The sequence below is a fragment of the Alosa sapidissima genome, chromosome 13 (genome assembly GCF_018492685.1).
Source record: "Alosa sapidissima isolate fAloSap1 chromosome 13, fAloSap1.pri, whole genome shotgun sequence".
NCBI classification, from domain to species: Eukaryota; Metazoa; Chordata; class Actinopteri; order Clupeiformes; family Clupeidae; genus Alosa; species Alosa sapidissima.
The window spans coordinates 8,280,288-8,290,287 of NC_055969.1; the positions used below are offsets into that span (position 1 = coordinate 8,280,288).

General features: G+C 46.1%; 1 protein-coding gene across 7 annotated transcripts in view; it reads right to left on the reverse strand.

The window, feature by feature from the left end:
* Nucleotides 1–10,000, reverse strand: part of vav2 (vav 2 guanine nucleotide exchange factor) — a 204,356-nt gene that overhangs the window by 35,450 nt on the left and 158,906 nt on the right. For 5 of the 7 annotated variants that reach the window (XM_042059062.1, XM_042059063.1, XM_042059064.1 and 2 more), the window contains exons 5-9: nucleotides 9,156–9,261; nucleotides 8,626–8,640; nucleotides 6,092–6,190; nucleotides 2,506–2,574; nucleotides 936–1,036 (exon numbers count right to left, since the gene is read on the reverse strand). In XM_042059062.1, the coding sequence (XP_041914996.1) occupies nucleotides 936–1,036; nucleotides 2,506–2,574; nucleotides 6,092–6,190; nucleotides 8,626–8,640; nucleotides 9,156–9,261 (390 nt within the window). The remainder of the gene's footprint in view (nucleotides 1–935; nucleotides 1,037–2,505; nucleotides 2,575–6,091; nucleotides 6,191–8,625; nucleotides 8,641–9,155; nucleotides 9,262–10,000) is intronic. The other 2 variants (XM_042059065.1, XM_042059067.1) reach the window with 1 other exon arrangement.

The following is a 10,000-nucleotide window of genomic DNA, read 5'->3' on the forward strand; positions in this document are numbered from 1 at the left end:
GTGTGTGTGTGTGTGTGTGTGTGTGGTGTGTGTGTGCAGTGATTTGTTCAGAGGGAGGGATCATCACAGCTGAGTTCATCGATGCCCACTCTGAGGAGGTGCTAGACTGTGAACTGATCCACTCGGCTGGAGATGAGAGCCACAGCGTACGAGTGCACGAGTGTGCGAGCGTCCGTGCCCGCCGAGGCCTCAGAGGGACCAGGCAGACACGCGCACTCCTCATGAGCATCGCCCCGACACTCGCCCAGATGACCGCGACAGGCTACGCGTGCCGTTACCGATCACGACGGCACTCCCAGAGGGTCGGGGTGGATTTCATATGTGTGTGTGTGTGTGTGTGTGTGTGTGTGTGTGTGTGTGTGTGTGCAGTGATTGACACTGTGCTCCATTACGGAGCAGTAAACACTTCAACATCTCTGTTAGTTATGAGTCAAGTGTGTGGTCATGCAGTGCACTAACATGGCAATCAATGGCAAGCAGACAAAGAGAAAGAGAGAGAGAGAGAGAGAGAGAGAGAGAGAGAGAGAGAGAGAGAGAGAGAGAGAGAGAGAGAGAGAAAGAGAGAGATGCTCTCTTTCTTTAATGGTATGGCAACGGGCCTGGTTCTCTATAGCTTGGTGTTCACATGTACAGGCAAGGAAGGGTTCTGCAAAGAACATGAACATCAGAATGAGACTTGGAAATAAACCTGGTAGACAACAAGAAATGGGAAAGATCCTGCAAAGAACCTTTCATCTGGTAGTTCCAACCAAGCAGGGAATTTACTATATGCCTACTATGTCGTTTCAGAGACAAAAACAAAAGAGATAGGTTGACCCTTGACAGGTTGGGCTATTGTACACTGCATCCTTCCTCAAAGAGAACATAATTCGAGCTACAGCAAGCCCAACACTAGTACTGTTCCACAAGCCAAGAGGTCAGCACGAGGGTCTCACCTTTCCTTGAAGTCCAGGAAGATCTTGCCCAGACCGCTGCCCCCGGTCACCATGTTGAGGTCGATAGCCCTCAGCAGCGCCGCATGGACCTTGATCACATCCTGAGACACACACACACACACACACACAGAGAGAGAGAGAGAGAGAGAGAGAGAGAACACCATCCTTACATATACCGCATCTCTTTCTGGAATCCTTCAACCCCATGTCAATTATTTAATCATTAACTGTTAGAAATTTCTGTTTGATTAAATGGCAAATATTGTCAAATCCAGTTAAGTCTTTTCCTTATTGAATACGGTATTTATTAATGTTGGCTAAGGAATCATTGCTAATCAATCTTACCAGCATAAACTAAAACCTTACCAGCATAAACTAAAAATAAATTCAGATATACATGACTATACAACAGTTAGCTCCGGCCACGCTATTTATAAATCCTGATTGGACGACAGGCTATCCATGAGACAAGATGAGTGGCGATATCTCACTCCTCATTTTGCATTGAATTGTCTGATGCAAACATTCCATTCCCTCAAAGCAAGAGCAGTGATTGTATACTGCTCAGTGACTTTAAACGTCATAACTGACAATTCTAGAGTGAAAAATTGGCGTGAATGGATTAGTGTCAATGTTCAGAATTAACATGTAACGTGAGGACAAGTGAGTAAACAAACTATTGTGCAAATTATTATTATTGTGCCTCTCTCACTCAACTTGGCTGCAGTGTGACATTTTCCGTTGCTTGATGACAGCACACGCCAAGAGCATTGATTGTAAGTATTTAGGGGCGGAGGATGAATGCACAAAACTCTAAATGAACGATAAAAAAACACAATTTGATGTCTTTCAACTTGATTAGTTGTGCGTGGAACTGTTGTATAATAGCAATATGGCACTTGTGATCATGGCCTTGGTAAGGGATGTACCCACGACTGTGGTTCAGCCGTATATGCACATCTCACTCGTGCCATATTTCTTAATTAGATGTGTTTAAATGTGTTTAATATGGCAACAATTCAGGGCATATGAGTCTTCACACTGATTTGAGTGAGAGTCTGAGCTTAAGCACTGTATACAGCAGAATTCCTCTCTGCACTGAAGTGGCTGCCACTTGGGCATTTATTTCAAGTCTCACAGAATCCAGTTCATTCCACACACCTTCTGTCCAGACGCTGCTTGGCAACCACTTTGATTAGATTAGGCCTCATTCATCATTGTTGATATCTGGAACACCTCCTAAATGACTTTTAAATAACTTCACAGGCTGACACGCCACAAGGGTCCTCAGCTCTAGAACACAGCACCTGCTCTATTCAGAGCCATTCCTCCAGTCTTTCTCTCTCTGAGTGTGAGTGTGTGTGTGTGTGTGTGTGTGTGAGTTTGTGTGAGTTTGTGTGTGTGAGTTTGTGTGTGTGTGTATGTGTGCATTTTATGTATTCTAGCAGAAAAAATCAGACTATATATATATATATATATAAAGGATGATGATTGGTGATGTGAGGGGAGAGAAAGAGTACCAGGTGGGGGCAACTCTAGTGTGTGTGTGTGTGTGTGTGTGTGTACTTACCTCTAAGTTGACGAAGATAGCTTCCATGTCCTGAGGGCTGAGCACCTGCTTCAGTGGGATCATGTAGTTCTGTTGGGAGATCAAGAATAGACCTTTCAGTCACTTTCTGTCTCTCATCACATACCACACACACTTCTCTCTCTCTCCCTCTCTGTGTGTGTGTGTGTGTGTGTGTGTGTGTGTGTGTGTGTGTGTGTGTGTGTGTGTGAATATGTGAAGGTGAATACCCAGTGCTGTAGAGAACTTCTGTACCTTTACAGAGAGATGTGCATAAAGGCCTTGGTTTAGTAGAATAAAAGTGTGTGTCCTTGTGCTAGAGCATATCCCTGTGTGCTTGGATGTGTTTTCGTTAAGGTGTCAGTGCATTAATATACCGGTAATTGCTGTGGGAGCTTTGAACATAAGTTCTCATAGAACTCACTCTGTTCTAACCATCCAGTATCCTTTCCTATCCATCATAAGCCTGAAATAATCAAGTCCTAAACAAGTCTTGGCAGATGGCATGTTAAAATGGTCACTGTCAGTCAAGCCAGCAGCTCTCAGAACTGTAGATCTTTTCACATGCTAATAAGCTGTCACAGCATCAAGTACTGGTAGGAATGTCATAACAATGATGCTGTCATACCACTGGACACAGGCTATCGTGAAGACTTATGACAGGTTTCTAGTCTTCGGCTGTCTAATCAAAAAGATTCAAATCAAGTGCCCACCCGCCTGACACCTGACGGTCTGGGTTTCAAACACCAAATAATTTCTAACACACTTGAATAAAACTCACCTGAGAGTTCATGTTCCTGTCTGCAAGACTGCTCAAAGGCCTACTACACTAAATTCAATTCAGTTCAATTCAAGAAAGCTTTAGTGGCATGAACGTTTCAGCAACATTATTGCCAAGCTCAGTTACATGTACACATAGAATGAGTAAAATCTAAAATCACAAGCTCTGTCTGTCTGTGGCTGGTGTTGAACTGTAAGGGGAAGAGGCGGAGGAGGCAGCAGAGTGTGGAGGAAGGAGGTGGAGTTAGAGACAGAGATGGAGGAGAGCGCTGGTGTGAATCAGGCCACGGAGTTACCGCGGCAGCAGCGCCAGAGAAGTCACACGGAGTTACCGCGGCGGCTTTTTGATGAGCGCAAAGTGATAACTCGGCATCAGCCGCGAGGGGAAGAACTAAAATGGGGCTGTCTGAGGTGACGGAGCCGGCGCTGGCTGGTCTCAGATCAGAGAGAGGGAGAGCGGGAGCTGAATTTGGACTCCAGTTCCAGTGGCGGCTCATCCACCTGGCAGATATCAGGACGGGTGTCTGCTTGTATATTCATCAAGTCTAACCTTGGCTACCTCAAGTTCAAAATTCAAAAATGGTTATTGTTTTTTTACATTTTTTTAAAATATATTTTTGGGGCTTTTTATGCCTTTAATGATAGGACAGTGGAGAGTGACAGGAAGTGAATGGGGGAGAGAGCAAGGGTGGGATCCGGAAAGGACCACGGGGCGGGAATCGAACCCGGGTCGCTGGCGTATGGTGCAGGTGCCCCAGCAAATTGTGCCACAGCTGGGGCCAAAAATGGTTATTGTTAACATTCTGGGGCCAATACTGTGGTTTCATCAACAAAAAGCACTCTGGGAGCTTGTGAAGGCCCAGAAAAGACCATTCAAAACCAACAGATTTGTTGTCAAGAATATCATATCTAGTGTTTTCACAGACCCATATCCAAACACTGTTCATGCAGGCTTGCCTGTGCATCCATAATTCTTTATATTTAGATTATTCATGGAGCAACACATTTCAAGTATCCACTTGAGAATTTTTAAGAATGCTTTTATTCCTCCTCTCCAGCACTGTAAGATTCACAAGCTATGGACTCTGGATGGGAGTGTGTCACCTGCACCCTCTCCAATCACGATGATCTTAATCATGAAAAATGCACGAGTCATGCCACTGCAATTAAAATGTAATGATAGAGGCCGCCTTGCCTGCACGTGAGAGCTCCGGCAGCGCGTTAAACTCGATTAGGGAGAGACAATGTGATCGTGTCCTGATTGTCGACATGTAATTGGAGTGTGTGTGTGTGTGTGTGTGGTGGGCTGCGGTGGTGGTGAGGGGGCTTTTTGTTTACTTAGCTAAGCAAACATCAGGGCTCACCTCTGCCATAAAGGGAGCAGTCAGGCAGTTTCATGTCCCCCACGGTGGGAGTCCTCAATAGCATTACACTCATTTGTCTGCTAAACTAATCTACTTAGGGAGATGTGTTTAATTTGTGTTGTGTGTGTGTATGTGTGTGTGTGTGTGTGTGTGTGTGTGTGTGTGTGAGTGAGTGAGTGAGTGAGTGAGAGAGAGAGAGAGAGAGAGAGAGAGAGAGAGAGAGAGAGCGAGAGAGCATGTGTTTTTCAGCATCATTACAGGTGTGAGAGTATGTGTAGATGTCTGTCTGTATGTGTGTGTGTGTGTGTGTGTGTGTGTGTGTGTGTGTGTGTGTGTGTGTGTGTGTGTGTGTGTGTGTGTGTGTGTGTGTGTGCATTCATGCATTACAGGTGTCAGCGTATGGATGTGTGTGGGTGAGAGAAGAAAGGAGCAGTAATATAATAGAGAGTGCCTGCAAATATGTGCCCCTTTAATTAGTGAGTGGCTGCTGTGTGTGGGTGTGTGAGGAGAGAGGAAGAGAAATGAGAAAGAAAAGAGGGACTATGAGTGCACAGGAGTGTGATCAACTTTAATTAACAGTTTGCTAGTTGTGTGTGTGTCATCACACACTTTGGTCGTATGTGAAAAAGCTCATGTACCCAATATCTATGTTTGTTTAGATCAGTGCTTTGGTTACCATTTAAATGCAACTCAATTAAGTGTGGCTTTCTATCTTTGCTGTGTGTGTGTGTGTGTGTGTGTGTGTGTGTGTGTGTGTGTGTGTGTGTGTGTGTGTGTGTGTGTGTGTGTGTGTGTGCGTGAGAGGCCCTGGGGAGCTGCCAATAACATTGATCTGGGCTGCTGACATTTATGTTTCCCTGTGGTTCTGCCCACTGCTGACATTTCAAACACACACACACACACACACACACACACACACACACACACAACCTATCACTCTGCTCTGACATCACACCACTCCCATCCCAGAGGAGTAAAACCTCTTTCTCTTACTTTTTGGATCTGTCATGTGCTCTCTCCGTTACTCCTCCGTATTTCTTTCACACATCTTTTTCTCCACCTCTCTTCATCTCCACCTCTCCCTTCTCCCTCCATCTCTCTTCTCTAACTCATACTTCTGCTTCTGCAACATCACTATTTGCGTCCCCTTTTTCTGCCTCAGCAGCTTTAATGTCTTCATCTCCCTAGTCTCTGCTACTCTAGTCAACATCATCCCCTCAGGCTCTCGTCTTTGGTTCTTAATCTCCATTTTAATCTCGCTCTTGCTCTTTGGGCGTGTGTGGAGTCTTCTTATTTGGACTGGGATTGGACTGTTGTTTGTGTTTACACTGTCAGTGTGCTTTTGACTGATATTAAAGGCAACATAAAAGTCAGTCTCTCTCACGCTCTCTCGGTTACTCTCTCTCTCTCTCTCTTTCTCTCTGTTATTCTCTCTCTCCACCCACCTTGTCGATGTCTTCCAGTGTTTTGTAGTACTTGGCCTCCGTCTCCTGGATCTCCACCAGGCAGCAGTTGCGCTTGTCGTCCTCCGACATGCCCATTTTCTGCGTCAGACAAACCAAGCACAGAAACACACACGACATGTCACAACACCCCACCAGTCACGAGGACAAGAACACACAAACAACACACACCTCACGTTACACACGCTCGGGCCAGACTGGCAACATGACAGCCATGTCACCCGCCACGGGCCTCTCTCGCGTGCGTGCGTGTCTGCATCCCGATGTCTGGCCGTCGCCCGTCGTTTCGCTGACGTCTCGTAAGACGTGGTTGACCACGGGTGCCAGACACACAATAGAGCTGTTTTTCCCCCGGTGTCTTATTTAGGACGAGGCTTTTGTGTGGTCAGGCACATACGGGCATCGGATGTTGAAGCTGCCAGCTCACAGGGGAGGGGCAGAGTGGACTGGGTTTGTTTTGTCTACCCAGAATCCAATCGTGCCTTTGAAACCAAACCAAACCAAAACAAAGCTTTTGGACTGCATTGGCCGTGCCACTTCACATCCACCCGTGACCTACCCCTGTCTGGGACTTAAGAGAAATAATAGAAAAAGGCCCAAAATATGCTTTTGATAAAACGTGCCAATTAAGCGCATCCCACGAACGGGGCTGATTGGCCAGCGTAAGGCCGCCGGGGTGATTGGGGCGTAATTGCTGCGGTGTTGTTGCCGCGACGACGCTGGGTGATTTTTGGCGGGTGGGAGGGTAGTGACATAAGGGTGGGGGAGGCGTGGTTGGTGGGGTCCGTGTCTAGCTGTTGGCAGGGCTTTGATGAACATCTGTGCCCACGCCGGCGCAAACATCTGGGGCCAGGGCGAACCCAGACTCCTCTAGCAGCATTACACAACCATTAGGGAGTGGGGGCTGAGACAGGCAGACAGAGAGGGAGGGAGAGAGAGAGAGAAAAAGAGAGAGAAAGAGAGGAAAAGAGAGAGACGTGTGTGCAAGCACAGCGGTCTTCAAAACAGAAAGACAAAGATGGCGAGGGAAAGAAAAATAAACAGATAAAAGAAGAAAAGACAAAAGAGGAGGAACAGAGGAAAGAAAATATAGGAAAATACAGACTGACACAGTGTGATAGATAGGCACACAAAGAAGAAAAACGAGAGAGAGAGAGAAAGAGAGAGAGAGAGAGAGAGAGAGAGAGAGAGAGAGAGAGAGAGAGAGAGAGAGAGAGAGAGAGAGAGAGAGAGAGAGAGAGAGAGAGAGGAAAAGAGGGAGATTGACAGTAAAACTAATAGACATGCAGTACAGTATACGTCTGACATGAAAGATGAAGGGCCGGCAGCAATGTTAACGCCGGACGCTGCAGCATCCAAGAGCAATTAAAACTCCAAAGGAAGCAGATAAAACAAGCATGTGTGGCTGTTCTACTGGCCTCTCACTGAGGTCATGATAGCTGCAGTCTGCTGCCCAGAGAAAAAAACAAAACAAAAATAAACAAAAACAACAACAAACAACGTCCAGCTCCAGCTGGGAACTGGCAGGGGTGTGAGCAGAGCTAAGGGCTGCCCAGAGTGACAGATTACCCAATACTACCCCCACTAATTAACATGGCACGAGCAGAAAACACACACACACACACACACACACACACACACACACACACATCCTGGCACCAACAGACAGTCAGACAGACAAACAGACACACACGCACACACACTTTTGTATGAGAGTACGATGACGGGGTAGCACACACATCCAGTGTGTGTGTATGTGTGTGTGCACATGTGTCCCAGTGTGTTAGTATCTCCTGTGTTTAAAGGTCTTGGTTAATTGCCACCAATCCTCTGTTGTCATCCATGCTCTGGAGAAAGAACTGGTGAGACTCAAAGGAGCTTAGAGCCAGGGCTTGTTACAAGACGCTGAAAACAACCAAAGCCAGGCTTATCCCTGGCCCAAGCATAGGAGCTAAACTGTTGCCTCTGTTTATTAATATGGTAATTGGCACAGCAGAGACCATCCCCATACTGTGCACTGACATTTATTTATATGGAAGAGATGTTTATTATTATTAGCATCTGTTCTGTTTATTAAATGAAAAATAGAAAACATAGATTTCATCATCTAGATGTGATGCAGGTGAAATTGCATAGTGCATTTATAACATATTATACTAAACCACACTAGCTGTATTACATAATGGCATATCACACAGTTAGAATACGGCTGCTATGAAGTAATAGGATAATAATAATAATGGCTGGTAGTTGACAAAGAGAGGAAAAGAAGCAGGTGATATTGGTGAGACGTCTGACTACTTCTACAAGGATTTAGGAGCTACTGGGTGTGGGGTAGGGGGGGTAACGAAAGGGGGTGGGTGAGCGGGGTTAGTGGACAGCGGGACTAGGGGACAGGACACCCGGTGTTAGGCAGCACAGGACACACACGTTGAGGGGAGTTGGGTTGGATTGGGTTGGGTGGGGTGGGGGGGTGGCACTCAGTGGGGTGGGGGTCAAAGTTGGCAGAAACTCACCTGCATGTATCGAATCTGCAGCGTAAAAGAGGAGGCAAAGCGGCACAGGTGAGCAGAGAAGGGCACCAGAGTACAGCGTTACGATGAGATGAGACGTGTCTCACACACACACACACACACACACACACACACACACACACTCACGCACTTGTTCAAACACAAACTCACGTCTCAACAGCCACACGATAGGCACACCAGTGCAAAATTTTTCTTAAAAGCATAAAAATATTGGGTACACACAGACACCAGACAATTCAATTTCCATCATGGTTCATACTGATATGATATACTGTATTCTTAGTTAATTTTAGCATCACTTAAAATGTACTTTTCTCATTCTCATATCTGAGAAGACAGTAAATTTTTCACTGGCGTAAATGCATGATAGATGAGGCCCATTCTCTCTCTATGTCTCCAATTCTCCCTCTCGTTTCTGTGTGTGTGTGTGTGTGTGTGTGTGTGTGTGTGTGTGTGTGTGTGTGTGTGTGTGTGTGTGTGTGTGTGTGTTTATGTGTGTTCATGGGTCTTACCATAGGCTGTCTGACTTCCACCTTGATGATATCCTCGTAGATGTCGTCGCCGTCGTCATCGCAGGGGACGCAGTCGTAGATGTCGTCCTCTCCCACGTCATGCTCACTGTGGAGATGGAGACAGAGATGGAGAGAATGGGATGTAATGTAAACAACACCACCAGTCAGGGGCTGTTTAAAAGTGAGTGTGTGTTTGTGTGTGTGTGTGCAGAGACATAGGCCAAGATACCAATATCAGAATATATCATTCGATGAATGGGCTGTCTTTGTGTATTTGGATGTGTGTGTGTGTGTGTGTGTGTGTGTGTGTGTGTGTGTGTGTGTGTGTGTGTGTGTGTGTGTGTGTGTGTGTGTGATGTGTGCAGTGTGTGCAGAGGCACAGACCAAGATACCAATATCAGAGTTATCTCAAATTCGATGAATGGTCTGTCTTTGTGCATTTGTGTGTGTGTGTGTGTGTGTGTGTGTGCGCATCATCCCTGCACAGTGTTGGTGCTTGAAAAGCAGAGCACAAACAGCAGCCTAATATTCCATCTCCCAGCACAGACACACTTTCTGTATATGTCCATGAGGTGCTTTTCTGACAGTGAGAGTCGGGATGACAGAGACATCACAAACTGAGCCAGACACCAGAGGAAGATGCACTATGCACTCTCTAACAAGCACTAGAGTTATGGCCAGCACTGTAACAGAGGAAACAAGCTTAGAAAGCTGTGCGTGTGCATAACAGTGTGTGTGTGTGTGTGTGTGTGTGTGTGTGTGTGTGTGTGTGTGTGTGTGTGTGTGTGTGTGTGTGTGTGTGTGTGTGTGTGTGCAGGGGCAATAAAGACAGTAGAAGATAAGAA